The 20,884-nt window shown below is 42.6% G+C and overlaps 1 protein-coding gene across 1 annotated transcript in view; it reads left to right on the top strand.

The window, feature by feature from the left end:
* ALK (ALK receptor tyrosine kinase) overlaps positions 1–20,884 on the top strand; it is a 710,717-nt gene that overhangs the window by 558,553 nt on the left and 131,280 nt on the right. The window contains exon 7 of the mRNA XM_063125395.1: positions 7,070–7,201. Coding sequence (XP_062981465.1) covers positions 7,070–7,201 — 132 coding nt within the window. The remainder of the gene's footprint in view (positions 1–7,069; positions 7,202–20,884) is intronic.

The raw sequence follows: 20,884 nt of genomic DNA on the forward strand, positions 1-20,884 counted from the left end.
TCAGTCAAATATTCCACACTAGCTAGAGCCAGCCTTTCTCAACCTGGGGCACTCCAGATGTGTTGGACTACAACTCCCAGAATGCCCCAGCCAGCTGGCTGGGGCATTCTGGGAGATGCAGTCCAACACATCTGGAGCGCCCCAGGTTGAGAACCACTGAGCTAGACATACAAAGTCAGACATACCTAAGGGACAGAAAGGTGGGCATCACCACAACATCTTACTCAGATATCTGGCAATTGTACAGGATCATAGGCCATCTTCCTTTAAGGGAAAAAATCAGCAAAGCTGGCGATGCACATGTGTTGCTATTTGAAAAGGACATAAACCTACATTCCCAGATCTCTGCCTGAACGGCAAGTAATCAGGGGAAAAGAAACCATGGGCAATACTAAGAGTTTGGGTGCAGAGGGATATAGAAACATTAAGTCTCTCTATAAAAACTCCAGTAACCTGGGCCCAATCTACATGGAGGTCTTGTCTGACACTGCTGCAGTTCAGAAACGTATTTTCCTGAGTTTCCATTTATGCTTTCCATGACACGTGGTGAATTAATACAATGAGACAAAGGTATAAATACTGCTTTCCTGAGACAAATGTAAACTTAAAACACATTAATTTGGCTGTATTTAGGGGGAGTCTTCAGACATCAACAAGCTCGCTCTCCCCCCTCCCTGTATTAACTTTATGCACAGGTCCAATGCAGCAAACGACCACAGCTTTTTTTTTAAGTCATCCCCAAAGCAACTCCCAATTCTCCACCCCTCTCTCCCATGCTGAGTACGTACAATTGAGGACAATGTGATTTACTTCCAAGTAGATGTGCTTTCAGCTCGTTCCTTGAGGCAAGGAAATAAAAAGGACAAAGACAAGAAATGGGAAAGCTTGAAAAAAAATTCCAAAGGCAGAGGGAGGGGAAGCAGCAAAAGCAATGTGCTGACTTTCTCAGGAGTAAGTCTCATTGAAGAGAACGTGAATTACTTCTGGGCAGATATGGCTATCTGTTTCATCTAGTTGTTCCTTGAAGCAAAGAAATAAAAAGGACAAAGGAGAGAATGTATCTTGGGACACATTAAGCTATTCAGAGATGGGGGGGGGGGTTCATCCCAAAAGAAACGTGCTGACTTTCTCAGGAGTAAGCGTCATACACTGGCTCTTCAGTTCACAGGGCAGGCTGAGAGAGAGAGCAGAAATACAGAAATGTGTGGGTGTTATTCACAGATTCACAACGCTGCAAGTACATATTAACAAACAAACAAATGGTCAGTGGAGGGGAAAGAAACTTCATTTATGTCAGGTCCACCCTTAGCTGACACCACTTTGTATTCCTCCTCGCAACGCTGAAGCCACGCCTCCTCCCATTAGAGTAGTACCGTGTGTTTAGGATGAACTGGATCCCAAAATGCACAGAAGTCACAATAACTGTAGAATCCATTAGAAAAGGACTTTGTGAAAATGTGGTTTTTACTATTGCTGTGTGGAAATTTACATTCTTCCATTTTCAACATTTCGGGGTGGGGGGAACAAAATCTCCAGCAAAAGCCCTAGAGAGGTGATAATTTCAAATAACTTTCTCCTTGGAAGGAAGACAAGATTCCTGCTTACCTTTTTAAGTGAAGGCAGTGGCTGAGGGAATTTCTTTCAATTTTTTTAAACACCTCCTTGCGCAGAGTGGTAAAGCAGCAGTTTCTGCAGCTGAAACTCTCCCCACAGCCTGAGTTCGATCCCAGCAGAAGCTGGTTTTCAGGCAGCTGGCTCGGGTCAACTCAGCCTTCCATCCTCCCGAGGTCGGTAAATGAGTACCCAGTTAGCTGGGGGAAAGGTAATCACGGCCGGGGAAGGCAACAGCAAACCACCCCGCTATAAGGCCTGCCAAGAAAACGTCAGCGAAAGCTGGCGTCCCTCCAAGAGTCAGTAATGACTCAGTGCTTGCACGAGAGGTTCCTTTCCTTTTCCTGTACTTGTAGGAGCCCAGAATTCTTCTCCATCCTAGCAATTCCCAGGAGACCATGTGACCTGCCTTTCACCTGTAGCATTCAGGAAGGGCTCTGGGGCTGCAGAAGCTCTGCAACGCAAGAACAAACACGGCTTTTGGGCTTTAGAAAAATCCTCTTCCTCTTTGCAACCCCATAGAGCGAGCAAGATGAGGATTTTTTTTCTAAAGCTCCAAAAGTCCCATTTGTTGTTGTTTGCAGCAGCCCAAGTCTCTCCGCAAAGCTTCTGGAGCCTGGGAGTTCTTCCTGAATGTCTATTGGAGAGGGCAAGATCATGAGGTCTCATGGGAGTTCAAGAAGTGCTGGACTAGAGAAGCCTCTCTGTGTAGAGTATTGTGCTTGGGGCATTTTTACAGTAAACTAAAAAATAGAAGAGCCTTCAGCCACCTCCCAAACTTAAAAAGGTATGTGGAAACTCTGCCCCACTCCCCAAGGAGAAAATTCTTTGAAATTCTCCCCCTCCCTGCAAAATCAGCAGAAAAAGCAATGTCTTTTTTCATAGTGAGGGGGATGGATCCAAAAATAAGCACAGCACTAGTTTTTATGTCAGGAAAACCTATACGTAATACAGATTGGGGATAATGTGTCATACCCTCAGTAAATTCCCTGTGTAGATTGGGCCCTGTTGTTTCAGGACTCAGCCCACTAGGAGAACCCCTGAGCTGTACTCAACAGTGGAGGAACTTGTCAGGGCCCAAAGGCAAATCAAGCAGGCCAGTTGTTAAAGGAGCAGGTGAAGAAGAATCCAAAGCACCAGAAGCATCTTCTAAAACAGGTTGATAATCTGGTTTCAAACCAGGAAAAGGAGGGAAGGGGAGACTAATTAGCACCTTGCTTTCTTCATAGATTGAGGAACCAATCCTGGATCAACAGTGATATAGGGCTGACCAGGCCCATATTGGCTCCTCAGGTCAGCTGATGGAAGCTTTGTCTGCTTGAGATCTGCCCTTGAGCTGCTGCCAGTTATCAAAGAATTTTGTGCATGTTTACAGCACATGTACAATGAGCATCAAAAGGGCAGCTGGTTCCCTACCCTTTAAAGGTTCACCAGCTCTGTGTGTATAGCATGAGAGCCTATATGTGCTTCTATGCACAGAGAGGCAATCAGTGCATAGGGATGGCAGGCTTTCTTCCATGCATTCATTCCACACTGAAGATGGGAGAATCAGCAATGGCCCAGGGTTGTCGAAGTTCTCTGAGTTCCACCTCAAAGCTCATTCCATCTTGGTTTGCTGTTGTTGTTCAAATGGGAAAATTGTGCATTTAGGTGCACATTTTTTAAAAAAAATGCACTCCAATGCATACTTCCCCAGTTTAATTAAACTGAAAATGCACATATTTAAAATGCACATTTTTCTAAAATATGCATTTTGCAAACATAATCACAAGTTCTGGAATATGTAAGCTTTGCTTACGAAATACCCTGAAGTTCAAGGTGCAGATTTCTTTTCACACCCTCACATGCAGCCCAACTTTATCGTCTTATATAAGAATACGGAAGTCTAAGCCTTATTCCTCGAGATTTACCAAATCATTTTTTCTCATTTTTATTTCAAACTGAAACTTGAGCAGTGTAGACATGAAGGAAATTTTGAAAGCTTGAAAAAATTTCAAAGCTCAAGGTTTGGACTGCTTGGGAAGGGAGAGGGATGAGGCAAACGGGAGGTTAATGTATATGCACCTCAGTGTGCATGTAATATAACATGTGGCAGTGTGTGTATAATGTGTACTCCTGTGAGCTCTTAAAGAGTGCTGGGCCAAGGAAAGGACAGGCACAGAATGTTGGGAAAGGAGCTGAAGAAATGTTACGTGGTGATAGAGGAGGAGGAAGAGGAGCTGAGGAAAAAGGTCACCAGACGGAGGACAGAAAATCCTATATCACATGTTTTCAACTTCAAACTTCAAGAAATGGCAAATGAACTTTTAAAAAAGAACATTTTGTTTAGTTTTGTATTCACCTTTGCTAGTTTATTTGTAGTACATTTATTTCAAGGGTGTAAAGTTGTTCCAGTTGCAAGGGAAATGGGTAAACATATTTTTTTATCCAATCATTTGTGAACCTCCCAGAGAGCTCCGGCTATTGGGCAGTATAGAAATGTAATAAATAAATAAATAAATAAATCATTGTAAGACTACTAGCCCCCATGGAGACATGAGATTTGCACTACTTATAAACAAGGGTAGGGACTTGCTGGGATGCACGTGCACATGTGAACTCTTATTATTATTTCTCATTTTAAATCACAACACTTCTTTAACATTTTCTCTTTCTTATGTCATTTGCTTCTGTGCTGTACTATGCCTTCAGTGATGAAGTAGTGGCTAATTACAGTAATCAGAAGGGTTGCATTTCTTCCAGGTTTTTCTGAAAGGCAAGAACTGGGGGGGGGGGAGTGTACAACATCTGGAGATGGGCCAAGTCAATCAAAAACTCAAGTTTTTATTTTCTGTCTTCTGAGAGAGCATAACAAAAAGAGAGCAGAGGATAAACATGTAAAATTAAAGCTATAAAAATTATTACTGTTTTTTTTTAAAATCTTTTACAGCTCTATGGAGCCCATGACTCACTTTTGGAATCTCTCATTTGTTTTACTTTGTAGGGTTATTATATTTTTAAGAGATTTAGTAGTTATCTGGAAAGTGACTACATTGTTGATTGAACTCCATTCATCCACATAAAAGAGGGGGGAAACAAAGAAATGGTAGCACAAGCTTCTTTCCTTCTTTCAGAACAATGGGTTCCCTCAGTAGTGCTCAGAACATGGCAGAGAGGAGGGAATGCATTATTAGGAGCTTTAGGTCTGCACAGGGTTTCTTTAGGTCTGCACAGCAGCTTTCATATGCACTGGAGTTTGTTTTTGTGAACCAGCATCATCTTTTTGCCTTGTACAAAACAAGACAAAAGGTCCAAAGTTCTATATCCGAAGTTCTTCCAGGTTTAAGGCCAGCTTGTCCAGAGATGTGGCGAGGGGATTAATTAGCTCAGTCTTACATGGTCTCCCATCAGCCCCACCAGTGGTGAGGGATGATGGGCATTGCATTCTAACAACATCTTAAAGGCTACACGTTCCTACATCATCCACTGTGCTCTGGAGTTGATGCTTTCGTAAAAGGAAGGAACACAACCCTAGCTGCATATACCAAGGCCAGATCTATACCAAGCAGGATATAGCACTATGACAATGGTATATAAAAGGCAGCAGCCACAGCAAGCAGGATATAGCACTATGAAAATGGTATGAAGGTGATATATGGTATGTGTCATGGGCCCCAACAGTTGCCAGTGCACTTCAATACCGCTATAAAGCAGTAGTGTGGCTCCTGCCTCTTATATACTGCTTTCATACCGCTTTCACGGTGCTATATCCTGTTTGGTGTAGATCTGGCCCAGGTCGGGTGACCACTTGCAAATCAGCAAGAAAAAGAGGTAATGCATCACCAAAAAAGCAGACAAAAGAGGGCCATGATCTGCATGAGTTTAAATGCACATTAAAAAAATATTACTATAACCTAAACAGAAATACAGTACATTATACCATACGATGGAAGACTGTGACCTGTGTGCCTGCCTGTTTAGTCTGATATTCAGGTGCTAACTGTTGATAGGTGATACTTGTTATGGTTCATTATCTTTAAGATGAAATAGGACTGGACAGGCCTTCAAATAGATGATGGTCCTCTGATAGCTCTTCAAATAGACAAGTGTAAAAAAAAAGGTCACTGAACCACCCCAGATTGGGTTGGAGGTCTAAGTCTCTATTTGTTATTTGCTTGTAGCTGGTGGAGGCTAGTGGCTCCAAAATGTAAGAAGTGGGTCTCCAAATGGCATCTTTGGTCTAAAGTTGGGTCGTGTGTTTCAGAAGTTTGAAGACTATCATTCTAAATAGCAACCATGGCCAGCAGGTGAAGGAGCATTCATCATGTGAAATAGAGATCTCATTTATAGCCCTTTCTCTGGACTGGTATCACATGCATGGACGGGGGGTGGGGGAAACAGAGGGAAGGAAAGCTACCTTCTTCTTCCTAGCAATTTGATGACTTGGTTCTTTTCGATGCAAGTGGGAAACTTTAGACCAGGGGAGGCAGCCCTTTTTGGGGTCTGCAGGCGTGGTGTACATTTTGAAAAAGTGTCTGTGGAAACCACTGCAAATTGCTGTTGGGGAAAGAGTAGATATACCACCACCATCCCACAATTTCTTCCCCATACTCCTTCTGTCATGCTCACCACATCACGCGATAAAGAGGCAGTGGAAGTTTCCTGACCTCCTGTTGCTCAGGTGAATGGTGGCCAAGAAGAAGGAAGAAATTTGTGGTGGAAGTGGCAGTGGTGCTGGCAACAGCCCCAGCAGCACTGCGCAGGAGGAGGAAAACACTGTGGCAGAAAAAAGAACATTGTTCTGGGGCAGGGGGATCATTGTGGCAGGGAGGAGATCACTGCAGTGGTGGTGGGGAGATTGGGAGTGGGGAAGAAAATGCAAGCAGGGATGGTGGGTAGAATGGGGTCTGGGAGGCACACTTGGGGGTCTTTCTGCATTCCACTGTGCCCATGGACTCTTGAGTTTCTGACCTGCTGTAGACCACGCTTCTAACATTTTTCCTGAGTGGACACATCATGCTGCAGTATTCTCAGCCACAACGCACACTGTTTAACCTAACACTACTTACTGAAAGTACTGACAGTGGGACTTCATTAAGGAGAAGTCATTCGGTTAATCAGTTTCTTTCCAGAAACACACTTTCCAGTAAAAACATAGCAGTCCACATGGGACGCTGGGAATGTCTCCTGCTCCAGCCCCATTAAAATGAATAGAAATTGCACAGGGGATTCTTCCCATAGACATGCAAAGACATATAAAGATCATCAGAAGAAATGGAAGAAACTGCTCCGATCATGGGTTTCATGAACCAACCTTTGTCAGCACATCAGTAAACAGGATCTGTATCCTTCTAGGAGTTTGCAGCCTTTGAGTTTTCTTACCGTTATGGTGCTTTGGTAGAGAATGTGGCATAGCTAAGCGTACTACACAGCTTGCTACGGAGTGGTTTGAATGGATCTTTCTTTTTCGTGTCTGTAGGACCTCCTTCTGGCTCTAAAATGGCTCTGCAGAGTTCCTTCAACTGCTGGAATGGAACAGTGATCAAGCTGGGACAGGTGTGTGACTTCACCAGAGACTGCGCAGAGGGAGAGGATGAGGGACAGCTGTGCAGTAAGTAAATTTGCACTAAGGCTTAATGTCACTTCTCTTTTTTAGATCAATAGGAAGTACCCAGTGCCTCAGTCACCCAAGGGAATCTTGGGTTGTATCCAGTGGGTAGTATCCAATGTTAGTCTAACTTAAGCCCCATTCATTTTAATGGGCCTACTCTCAATATGACTATAATTGGAAACAACTCCTTAATTGGTGATTAGAATACTGCACTCACTAAAAATTGAACAAAACTCCACCAGCTCACTCTGACACACCAAGGTCATTAGCTTTTCTGACCAGGGAAGGAAATTCCAAATGTCATATTATTATTATTATTTATTTATTTATTTATTTATTTATATAGCACCATCAGTGTACATGGTGCTGTACAGAGTAAAACAGTAAATAGCAAGACCCTGCCGCATAGGCTTACATTCTAATAAAATCATAATAAAACAATAAGGAGGGGAAGAGAATGCAAACAGGCACAGGGTAGAGTAAACAGGCACTGGGTAGGGTAAAACTAACAGTATAAAGTCAGAACAAAATCAAGTTTTAAAAGCTTTAGGAAAAAGAAAAGTTGACAACTGTCATATCTCTGTGGGTGAAATAATGCCTAGCCATTGAATGCTTTCTGAAACAGGTCCTCTCAAGTACAGGCCATCCCTGCCAACATCAATCCCATGTGCAGTCATGGGCATGGTTTATAATCCAAAAGAATGAGGACAAAAAACAAAGGTTGCTTTTGAAAAAGAAGTCATTCAGGAAATGTTCTTGTTGTCTGTTTGGCTGGAAGATCCAATTAGTGACCTTCAATGCAGTAAGAGTTCTGCCATTTTACACAAGCAACACATTGGGCTTTTCCAGTATCTGCCTTGAACTAGTTGTATTGCTACTAGGAAAGAGAAATATGTTAGGTGTAAAGGTAGGGATGAGACAAGCAAGCCAAAGTGGGAGGTGGGGAACAATAGAAAACAAACGATCTTATTATTTCAGTTAATAGGAGGGAAAGATCCATAAGGAACAATGGGAACATACATCCAATTGATTTCAGTAGGTCTGCTCTGACTAAATCTGGACCCAACCTCAGAGCAATGCATAGAAATTCTGTTGAAAGAGAAATAATTCTCATGCATAACATACCTTTGTCAACTAGACGTCTATCCAAGGGCTGATAATGGAACCACTCTGAATTCTGGAAAAGTTACTACAATAAAAAGGGGGGGGGAGAGAGAGAGAGAGAGACAGGGAAGAAAGACAAAGGCCCAGGTTATCACATGAAACAGTACAGAAGCCTGAATTATGCAGCCGAAACACCATCAAACATGGTGATTCAAGCTTCATTCACAGTGTGTGGGAGGTGGAAGTGTGCGGAATGAGATTTAGGGAATGAGTTTTCCTGGCATATCCTCTTGTTGAGAGAGGAAATGAGTTGTGTGAGTTTTAGATGAAACACGAGCAGGTGACTGTAACATCCTGACAGTTCTATGGAGGCCATTTTATGATGAAAAAGGGCTGATTCATTTGAACTGTACTCATAGATGTGAGCTAGCACAAAACTACCCACAAAGGAAATCGTAACAGAGCACTTCAGTAATAAAGCAATGCTCTTCCCCCACATAACGACTGGAAGTTTTCTGTAAACTGAGGACTTATCTGCGCAGACATTTCTAGATTACCTATATGCTGGATATATTCTTTTTCCCAGTAGCAATTTCATGATTGCTTTACTAGATTCCTCCTCATCTCATAGCACAATAATGTAGCTGCCAAAACCAGGGGAGAACTCTACTGGAGTAGGTAAATTTGAGGCCAGTATTATTGCCTTTTCAGTACTCAGAGTGACCAGCATAGCCTGGTACACAGGAGGAGTGATATTGGGAGTTTGGGTACTGAGAGAGGGTTCCTTTTTTCTTTCCTTGTGTTCTACAATACTGAGAGTGCACAGGTCCACAAAAATATAATTCACATACACACACACATATCTTAGGCCAAGCTACCTTTCCTCTTCCTAGTCTATGGAAGTCCATGAAGCTAACTAGTGGGAGATTCAGGACAGATCAAAGAAAGTACTTCTTCACGAAGAGGGAATCTACACGCAGTCTTTGGGGCGCCTGGAGTGCGCCTGCAGTGCGCCCTGAAATCGATGCTGTAGACAGTACCTTAAGCGTTCCAAGAAGAGGAGGAGGAGGAGAAGGAGGCGGCCCCGCATCGCCCCTCGCGGGGACGGGGTGAAGAGTTGCCGGGCCCGGCAGCTTTGCCAGGGAATCAGATGCATCCTTGGCGCCGCCCACCTGCCCGCCGGCCTCCTGTTGCTGGCGAAAGAGCCACCCGGGCCCACCCAGGTCGGAGAGCTCGGCGGAAGAAGCCGGCGGCGGCTTCTTCCGCCGAGCTCTATGACCCAGGTGGCTCTTTCGCCGGCAACAGGAGGCCGGTGGGCAGGTGGGCAGCGCCAAGGACGCAGCTGATTCCCCGGCGAAGCCACTGGGCCCGGCAACTCTTCACCCCGTCCCCGCGAGGGGTGATGCGGGGCCGCCTCCTCCTCCTCCTCTTCTTGGAACGCTTAAGGTACTGTCTACAGCATCGATTTTGGGGCGCACTGCAGGCGCACTCCAGGCGCCCCGAAGACTGTGTGTAGATTTGCCCGAAGTGTCCCAGATGTATGAGAATTCTGTTTGGTGGGGGGTGAAAACTCGATGATTTTTTTTCTGGTTTGGCCCTGCAAATTTCAATCCATTTCCCCCGCCCCACTGGCATCGACTCAGTCTGTAGTGAGTTAAGCCAATATACGGATTCCAGATTTTTTTTCATGCTGGCAATTTGAACATTTAAATTTTTTTAGGGTCTTGAAATTTGCCCAAATGGTGTATTTTTTTAAAAAAAAATTATTGCTAATCTTGTGCAAGTGTGCACAAGTGCAAGTCTACCTGTCCACTGTGTAACCCCACAGAAACATATTCCCCTGTTGTCAATAGCTTTGTCAGTTTCATTCTTTCCACACACTCATTCCTATAGCCCAGCAGAGCCATATTCCATACTTGTCAATGAACTTGTCAATTCCCCTCCCCACTCCACTAGTGGAAGTGCTGAAATTGACACAGTTTTGGCCAAGTTTTGGAGGCTGACATTGGCGAGTTTTTGGACGAATATGGGATATGGCTCTGCTGGGCTAAAAGAGGTAGTGTGTGTGGAGAGGATGAATCTGACAAGGATATTGACAAGAGGGGAATGTGTATGTGTGGGGCTACATCGCGGACAGGCAGACTTTTATTTATTTATTTATTACATTTTTATACCGCCCAATAGCTGAAGATCTCTGGGTGGTTCACAAAAAATAAAACCATAATAAAACAACCAATAGTCTAAAAACACAAATACAAAATACAGTATAAAAAGCACAACCAGGATAAAACCATGCAGCAGAAATTGATATAAGATTAAAATACAAAATTAGAACAGTAAAATTTAAATTTAAGTTAAAATCAAGTGTTAAAATACTGAGAGAATAAAAAGGTCTTCAGCTGGCGACGAAAGGAGTACAGTGTAGGCGCCAGGCGGACTTGTGATCATGTGCACTTGTGCAAGGTTGCCAATTAAAAAATAATAATTATCACTTATCAGAATGAAAACGCTACAGAATCCCATCAAGTTTAAATGGAATAGAATTCCCAGCTTCGCACATCCCTACTCAGCACATAGTTAAACTATGGAATTCACTTCCATAGTTATCCACTTTGAATAGCTCTAAAAGGGGATTCAGCAAATTCAGGGAGGATACAGCTATCACTGGCTCCTAGCCCTGATAGCTATATGCTACCTCCAGTAACAGAGGCCGTATGCCTATGTACACCAGTTGCTGGGGAGTATGGGTGAGAGGGTGCTGTTGCACTCATGTCCTATTTGTGGGTTTCCTGTGGGCAGCTGGTTCGGAATGCTGAACTAAATGGACCCTTGGTCTAATCCAGCAGGGCTCTTCTTATTTATTTATTTATTTATTTATTTATTTATTTATTTATATACCACCCCCATAGCTAGAGCTCTCTGGGCGGTTTACAGAAATTCTAAAATTGAGATAAAAACGAATATACAAAATTTAAAATTCTAAAATGCAGAACATACACACGTAAAGCATTAAAAACCGTTAAAAATCAATGTGGTTGATTAAGGTGTGCTGCCATATGCCTGGGCAAAGAGGAAAGTCTTAACCTGGCCCCGGAAAGATAGTAGCGTTGGCGCCAGGCAAGCCGCATCAGGGAGATCATTCCATAGTCTGGGGGCCACCACCGAAAAGGCCCTGTCCCTCGTTGCCACACTCCGAGCCTCTCTCGGAGTAGGCAATCGGAGGAGGACCTTAGATGTTGAACGTAGTGACCGGGTATATTCATGTTGGGAGAGGCGTTCCGTCAGGTATTGTGGTCCCAAGCCCTGTAAGACTTTATAGGTTTAAACCAGCACCTTGAATTGGGCTCGGAAACATACAGGCAGCCAGTGCAAGTGGACCAGAGCAGGTGTTATATGGTCGAACCTTCTGGTTCCCGAAATCAATCTGGTTGCTGCATTTTGCACGAGCTGCAGCTTCTTATGTTCTTAAGAAGCTCCCAGCTCTTAGCCAGACAGTGAAATGTGTCTAAGGGCTGATTCACAACTTGCATGTATACCACGTGACTGCACATCATTTGATATTGACATTGAGGTCATTCCATAAATATGTAACAAAATTCAGCATTACACATTTGAATGAAATGGTGTCCAGGGTGTGGGTCAGCGGTGCTGTGCATGCAGAAGGTGTCAGCTTCAGTCCCCAGTATCTCCAGGTAGGGTTGCGAAACATTCCTGTCCAAAATCCTGGGGAGCTCCAGCCAGTCAACATTGATAATACTGAACTAGCTGAACCAATGTTTGGTATAAATGTCTGATTTGGTATAAAGTAGAGTTTTCCCCTAGATTCATTTTTTTAAAAAATCTCTTTCTCTCCCAAATATGAAGAATTTGGTACCTTCTTCTCAAAAACACACTGCAGTGAAATTCTCACCCATCTGCACCAGTCAAATTCAACTTGTAAAGCTGTTCCAAGTGTGGAGGGAACTACCTGTCTGCCCAGTGGAGGCTGGTGGCTCTGATTGGATAGCTCCTTTAGCGTTCTGGCTGGCTCTAACTAAAACCCAGAATGGATTCACAGCCCCACCGAATTTGGAGCCTCCAGCCTCCATTGTGTCTTCCATATGAAGAGCCTGTCAGAAAAAAGAGGTGGCAACCGTTCTTATGCACTAACATGGTTGAATATGCAAGGATTCAAAGCCAGCCTTTTCAGAGCAAAGCACATAAAAACCCTGGGTCTGGATGGACACATCTTTCAGTTTCAGTTTCTCCCATGTTCATTTTTTTTTTAATCTCAAAACCAAACTGAAATGAAATTCTCACCCTTCGTAGTATAAAGCAGCTTCTTTTGTTCCTATATAATAGGGTTGGGAAACTTGTGGCTCTGCAGATGTTATTGGGCTACAACTCCCATCCTTTTTTTTTTCTTTTCTTTTTTTGTATATTTCTTTTCCTAGGTTTTACAATGTATGTTTTAAATTTTGTAAGGCTGCCTTGAGGCCCAGTATTGGGCAAAAGGCGGGACAGAAATAAATATCATCATCATCATCATCATCATCATCATCACCCCTGACCTTTTGCCATACTGGCTGTGGCTGATGGGAGTTGGAGTTTAATAACATATGAAGGGCCACAGGTTACCTCCCCCTGCTATATACAACACAGATAATGTATGACTAGAGCCACCAAACCTTCTGGATGTGTTAGGCAAGTCTGTCAAGATTTTATTCATTTCTGGTTGTTCTGCTGAAATCTTACGACATGACAGGGGGTATAATTTCACTTATAAAAAGTACTGCAGGATGTGAACTTTCCCAGAACCTCTTAACTGCTTTATTATGTGATTTACGGAGGGGATTGGAAGAATGTGAGTTGGAATTTTTGGATCTATTATATGCAGCAAACATAAATGTAACAATCACCTGGGGAATATCTGTAGATGCCTGTATGACCAGGATTTGGCAAGTAGCAGAAAGGGGGGTGAAAAAGCTATATTAGATGCAGACTAAATTATCCAGAAGTATGTTCTGTTTGTGGATGACAAAAAGAATGAATGCTCAACCTTGTAGTGTTATTGTCATTACTATAATTGATAATATTTGTAAGAAAGTGTGTACTTTGAATTAGACTATCATTATTTTTGTTTGTATACTACCATCTTTTTATAAGTAATAATAAATCAATATTGTTATGGTAATAATCATTTTATTGCTCAAAACAATCACAGCTAAGCATGTGAATAGCTTCTACTTTTCAATAGGAAAGTATTGCAAAGTATTTCACCTAAGATGGTGAGTAGTGTAACCATCCTGTAAAATGGCAAATTACAGACCATTCAACCATCCACCACAGCAGTGGAACAAAACAAGGTATCTGTGGTTTATTGTGGCCACAATGGCCTGGTTTGGATGTAATGTTAAACCGTACTTTAGCTTTTCATGAAAGAGCCTTTGGCCATGATGCAGGACCAGCCCTACCATAACGCACAGGGAGATAGTCAGCTCAGGAAGATAATTTTGGGTGTTATGAAAAGAGGAAGCAAGTTGTGAGTAAGATATTATTATAATTTTACTGCTAGAGAGAAGGGGAGAGGTGCTTGTGGGATTTTCTGCTATGGGTGATAAAGTAACTTAACGTGACTGGCCTTGTGTGCTTGCTGTGTACCCTGACGAGGATGGGGGCATTTGCTGCTCTGACTGAGACAACAAAATATGGGCCAGCACTACCACAAGGAAGAAATCAGAAGTATCCATTTCCTTTTACAGCTAACCACTCTTTGCTGTTTCATCCCTTTTCTGAATCAAAACAAGAGGAAAGCTCCTTACATGTGTGCAATCCAAGAACAATCCATAATGAAATACAGAGAATAATTTAACAATTAATCAGTAGAACCCAATAGGCATTTGAGCTGTAATCAGTGGCTCAGCACTGCCTTCAGTTTCAAAAGTAGGAGGGGGTGTTTTTGTTTTTAAGGCTTCTAGAGGATTCAAACCCCTAAAGTCTTTTTTTAATGTCACAAGAGTTTTTTGTATAAGAGGTGAGCAGCCTGTTTGACCCGGAGGTGCTATATGGTTGGGGTTGGGGGGGGGGGGGGTGTCACACATACATGTGTGCGCTAAAGATATTGGAGCAATCCAGTTTCAGGGTGGTGGTCAATGAGCTTTCATCAGCTCAGCCCCATAGACATGGGCTCGTCTTCTACTAGCTGGCCAGACTGAGTCAGGCCAGCTAGCGGATTTTCCATTGATGATGATGATGATTGGAAACAGATATATGCACATATTATAGCCACGATTTGTGCAAATTATGTAAATCATGGCAGCAATTTGCACTAATGTCCATTTCTGCAAATTAAAAACAAAACAAAACAGAAAACGTTCCCAGAATTCAGAGAAAACACAGAGAAATGCAAGACAAGTTGGGTGCACCACAAAGACCAAAAAGGGCTGGGTTTCCTGACAACGGCACACACACACACCAACACACACTTCCCCCACCCACCCATCCACCCACCCACAACTCAGTGCAGAGGGATGGGGATATTTAAACCTCAGCGATTGGGGGATGGCATCACTTTGGGGAGAAAGTTCAAGGCATCTCCCCATCCAGTAGTTCTGATATTTGTATCAGGATCATTTGGAGGGGTGGGGGCGAGGCCAACCCAGCAAGCCTTATGCAGGGTAGCATCCTACGCTAGTCCTACATAGAGCAGACCCATTGAAATGAATGGGACTTAATTTAGTTTGTTTCATTCGTTTCAATGGGTCTATTCTATCCAGGAGTAACATTGGATCCTATGCCCAGATTGCTGTTTTCTCACTGCTATTATCAGCAGAGACACAGTGATCTGTTCCCTGCCCCCAGCTGATGTCCCATCAGCTGTATGTAGTGGGTGGGGCACCCCAGCGGTTCCCCAGACTGTGAGACAAGTATCTCATTCCCCCTCCATCTGACTAGCTTGCTCCCCATATTTAAACAGATGCATCTGTGATTCACCTGGCCAAATGAGGAAATAGCCACTTTGAGGATAGACCCAACTCAGTGATAGATTTATAAACTCCACATGAGTGTTTTGGGTGCCAAGGATTAACATATAGGTAGTGGTCCTTGAAGCTCCTCCCAAGCCAGACCTTGGTATTAAAGAAGATATATTTATTGCTCAAACAGTCTAACATGCTTTCATCATAATAAGGTAGATTGTAAACATTCCTAAATACTACAAGGGCTTGTCTATACAGCTTGTTTACCCCGACTTAAATGTGCATATTCACATTTTAGGACACATGATGCAGCCGTCCATTCGCTGTAGCGCTGGGTTTTTAACGCGATAATGTGCATCTTCGCATTCCCAATTTACCGCGAGTTTTAGATCACGTCTGAGTTTGCACTGCATTATGGTTATGTGTCTTTGGGGATGTTAAATCGCATGTTGACATGTGGGCGGAGCTTTGAGGGTAGGATAACGTGATTGGCCGATTTCCCACCAATCAGCTGCCTTGTTCCTTCAGGCCAGTTTTAGTTTGAATTCTCTGATTCTGCGGAGCTCCACAGAGAAAGCTACTTAAAACAATTTTATTTATTTATTTATTTATTGCATTTCTATACTGTGCAATAGCAGAAGCTCTCTGGGTGGTTCACAAAAACAAAGAGAGGGAAATGGGCAGCTAGAGGAAGGAGACATGTTCTGCTGCCTCGTTCCTTTCCCTCTGCTGCCTCGTTCCTCCCCCCCCCCGCCCGCTCCCGGTTTATCTGTTATATGAATCTGTGGAGCTCCGTATATAAAACTGATAGCTTCACTCCTCTCTCCTCCGTAGCTTCGTAGATGCGCATTTATAACTCACTATGAAAAAAAAAAATTCAGGAAATAAACCGCTGTTGCTGCTGCAGTGTGACGCTCCTTACCCTACATTCAAATCAAAGGAAATTCGGGTTTATATTTATTGAGGAGCAATCCTGTTGTCGTATTGCCAAGACTATAATAGAAATAGTAGCAAGCATATTGTTAACGCAGTAAAATTCACGTTGCCCTCAGTCTAACAGTTAATATCAAGATTTTGTTTTTACCTATGTAGAAGGCATGATGAACAGATTTAACTAAGTTTGGAGGGTTTCTCATTCTTCCAGGATCTTTTTTTTTTTCAATCAGGTCAAACTCTTTATAACATCTCTGTCGGTGACTTCAACCAAAGTTTCAAGCCTGATCATGCTCCTGCATGTAGCTTTAGCATCTAATCCTAGGAGGGCTACTTCCTAATGCAGCCAGGTTTGCTACTGACTTCAGAAGCCCTGTTATGACTCCCCCCAATTCCCTTAAGCTAAGAAGCTTTTTGCTTCCAAGAATTAACCAAACTTCTCTGCCTCATTTTCAAGCATACTTTTTAGCACTCACAGTTAGCTCATGACACATACAGAACTAATCACTTCTACAAAATACATTAAATTCTTGTCAGTTTCACGCCTCATAATGCATATGCCCTTACAGCTGCAGAGAGAGGAGTCGAGGGCCATGGCTTGCCCCAAAGTGTTTTACATAGTCATATAATGCATAATGCTTGTCGTACTGACTCTGAAAATTGAAATTGCTGAGATGGATCAAGGTCTAAACCAGCCTTCCCCAAACTGGTGCCCTCCACATATGCTGGAGTGCAACCCCCATAATTTCTAGCCAGCATGGCTAATGGCCATGCCAGCTATGAATGATGGGAGTTGTATTCCAACACATCTGGTTATTTATATCTTGTCCTTCCTCCAAGGAGCTCAAGGTGCCATATATGGTTCCTCTTCCATTGTTAGCCCTACAAGAACCCTGTGGGGAAGGTAAGCTGAGAGATAGTGACTAGCCCAAGTTCACACAGTGAGTTTCATGGCTGAGTGGAGATTTGGTCTAGGTCAGTACTCTTAACCACTACATCACTATAGTAAACGGGCTCTCTCTATATGTAACTGTATAACCATGGATATACTGGCTGCATTTGGATATAGCACTAAATCTTAGTTTAGTGCTAGGTGAACAAGCATTGGGTTCACTACCCTTTAGATTTTCAATTAACTGCAGGTTTTTATTTCATCTGAACCATGGTTTGTGTGGCAAACCAACTTAAAGTCATGGTTTATTATCTTAGCTTGGTTAGATAAACCATAGTTAAAATTAATTGCAGTTCCTATATCTTATGAAAATATCACAGCCCCTAGGTGTGAATGAGGTGATACAAAAGTTGTATCTGTAACATTTGAACTGTGATAGCTTTCGTGTGCATTTGATATTTCAGTTTTTGCATGATCAACATGCACATGTGAACCCACTCTAACTTGCATATGATAACCACAGCAAGCTTTTTTGGTGAGGTCTGTGCAAAGACTTCCCTAATCTGGATTATTCTGACCCGTGAAAACCAAAAGAGAATCAGGACAATGTAGTCTGACATGCAAACCAGGAACATTAAAGCTTGCGGTGGAATTGCAAAAAATGGTTGTCATTGGTTTGCCACATGGAGGAAACATTACAATAAGTGAAGAAGTCTGTATATTTGGAGTACAAGACAGCCAGAGGTTCATAAAGACATATTTATGACAGAAGAAAGTAGTATACTAGGCTAGCAATTGTTCTTTTAATACATCTCTATTTCTACTTGCACAATAAGCTTTCCTGCCTATTTTCCCTGGGCCCTAGGCAGTGTTTGATGCTTGAATGTCTCCCCCTGACTGTTTTGGCTTGTTTACAGCATGCTGTATACTGTACAGCAGGCACTGAATTGAATTAAACTGGACTGCACACTGAGCTGTTTCAAGAAAAATTCTGGATGCACTTGGTTCTGACATTTTATTCAGAACTTAGCACCCTGAGGAAGAGACAAACTCTTCTGTCTGATTTAGAGACCAAAATTCAATGAAAGAAGAATGAATGTGGCATCTTCTTTCAAGGGAAAAGCTTTATAATCAAATATTTCTTTTAGTACTGCGCCACATTTTTTCAGGCAAACAAGAAAAGTAGGGGGGCTGATATGCTCATTGCTCCCCAAATAGTCCCCACTGCATATTCTGAGTTGCTACAGGTCATTCATTTTAAACAATGTCTTCTTCTTACTGGCTATGTGATCTCAGTCAAGCAGGGAAAGCATAGCTAGTGTGATGATGTTGTGGTACCCCGTACTGCCACGACACAGGCTCTGAACACCAGACCCGGCCGAGGCTACTCCCTGCTCAAGCCAAGCACCACCGCTTGATACGCCTGAGGCAAGGGGTAAGAACCACCTTCCTCCAAACTATGTGGAGAAAGGGGTTTAAAATGGAGAAGGATTTTAATATATATAATAATGCGCTGTGAGTTATATCTGCTTAGGTGAATGATTGTCAGAGTGGGTGTTAAATGTGTAAACTTAAGATGATAACTGCCAAACAGACACGTGGGATTTTTGTGGTAGTTAAAAACAAAACAATCAAAATTTATTTTTAAAAGTTCATAAGCTTTGTTTCAAATAACAATATTTAAAAACCTTTTTGAAACCTTTCATACAATCCTGTCACTCATTCACATACGCGCTTTCCTTTCTCTCACACAATCACTCTTGAGCTTTCTTTATTCTCAGTATTGATTAATATACATCCACTATGTGCACACCACACTCTAAAGACACCACTCACTACACTGACTCTCAAATTTCACAGAACTTAAGTATCATAAACACAGAGAGCACTAAAGACTCTAAGAGTACCTAACAAGTCTCCCTGAAAAGTTTTTTCAATCTCCTCCGTCATTCCCTTATATATCACTCCTCCCCCCTCCCAAGACATTCTAACTCCGCCCACTCAGGCCAACATTCTAAAAACCACAGACTTACAAACCACAGACATACATTTGGAATTGACTTGTGGGGTGTAACGCCACACATACCCAATGAGAGCTGATAGCACTGAGGCCAGACAATGGCCTTGCATTGCCCTCTCTCTCAGTGGAGCAGAGCGGCGGCATGAGGAGAGGATGGGGATGACCCAGGCAACTGTCTTGACACCCTCTGTCTTGCTGCTAGTTTCAGCTCAGATGTAATGTTGATTTCTTTATTTTAGAAGAGGAGCTGTGGAAGTGTGTAGCAGCACAAGCACATGTGCCCTAATCCACAAACCTCTGCCATGCACAAGAGCAATGATGTGCTCGTGGAGCTGCTTGGCCAGAATGCTTCCCTCGCCCGCCCCCCCAATTTAATTCTATTTGTGTGCATATTTCTTTGCACACGCCGATTAGCTCCCTCCATTGGAATAACTGCACAAGGGACTCCTGTGTGCAGCTGAGCACACACAGATGTCTGGCTTGAGCTGAAATGTCCCCCGGCACTTCAAGGGCTTAGTGGTTTACGGAGCTTTGTCTTGAGCATTTGGAATGGGATGGATGGCTCAGGATTCTGGAGGATTTTGTTTGATCCTCATTTCGAAGTAAATTGACCTGACCTGCAACTCCCAGACCATTGTGTTGAGCAGAATACAGTTATCCTCCAGGTTTTCTACTTAGAATCATAGAATAGTAGAGTTGGAAGGGGCCTATAAGGTCATTTAGTCCAACCCCCTGCTCAGTGCAGTGCAGGAATCCACCCTGACAGATGGTTGTTGAGCTGCCTCTTGACCCAGATTTTATACTTCTTGTACAATTTGTGAGAAAAGACATTCAAAAATACATATTTAAATATACATTTCTGTGCCTATTTTTAAAATCAAATTGGTATGTGAAAAACAGTACAGAACAGACTAATCAATGAACAGATGCCTAACTGACATGAACTGGGAATAGACTGATCAGCCTTCCCTATGTGTGGATGGATGGATAAGTGGAAAGTCATTGAAATTATAAACCTAAATAAATAAAGTCGTTAATCTGTAGGCTATCACAACACTCAAGAATTTGGTCTAGTATTTTGATGTCCTGGGTGATATTGGGATGGTTCATCTCCACCCCAATACTACAAAGGTGAAAAATGGGCACAGCAGCAACCTAATAATTAGTGTTCTACTTGAAACATTTTATTGATTTATTGACTTTGGGTACCTTGGCAGAAAGGTGACAAGAAAATATTTTAAATACACAAACAAATAACATGCTGTGTCTCTGCAGGTGAATGAGATAAGGAAATCTTGTTGCCCACTTTGAGCTTTAAGGAAAGGACAGGCTAAATAAAATGTTTATTTAACAGCACCATTGCAGGGGTAAGAGGAGTAGAGCAGAACAAGAAAGAGAAAAGAAGAGAGAACAGAGTTCTGCAGAGCCGTGGACCTATCTAACACTTTAAGCATGAGCACATTAGACTTAATATTGATTTAGTAAGGGCCAGGAATCCAATGGCTAAAAAAAATTAATCCATACTACTTTCTGCACAGAAACTTTCTTAAGGTGGCAAGACAGTAACTGAATAAATATATGAGTTTCAAAACTGCAAGCAGTACATTAAATCAACTTTTTTTAAAAAAAAATATCTGAAGGTCTAAAGAGGATCCCCAACTTGTGACATGATTGTAGCCAAAGCAGAAATTTAACAATAACGCAGGCCAGATCTACACCAAGTAGGATATGTCACTTTGCAAACGGTTAGAAAACTGTATATGGAGTGTGTCCTGGGC

The sequence above is a fragment of the Elgaria multicarinata genome, chromosome 4 (genome assembly GCF_023053635.1).
Source record: "Elgaria multicarinata webbii isolate HBS135686 ecotype San Diego chromosome 4, rElgMul1.1.pri, whole genome shotgun sequence".
NCBI classification, from domain to species: domain Eukaryota; kingdom Metazoa; phylum Chordata; class Lepidosauria; order Squamata; family Anguidae; genus Elgaria; species Elgaria multicarinata.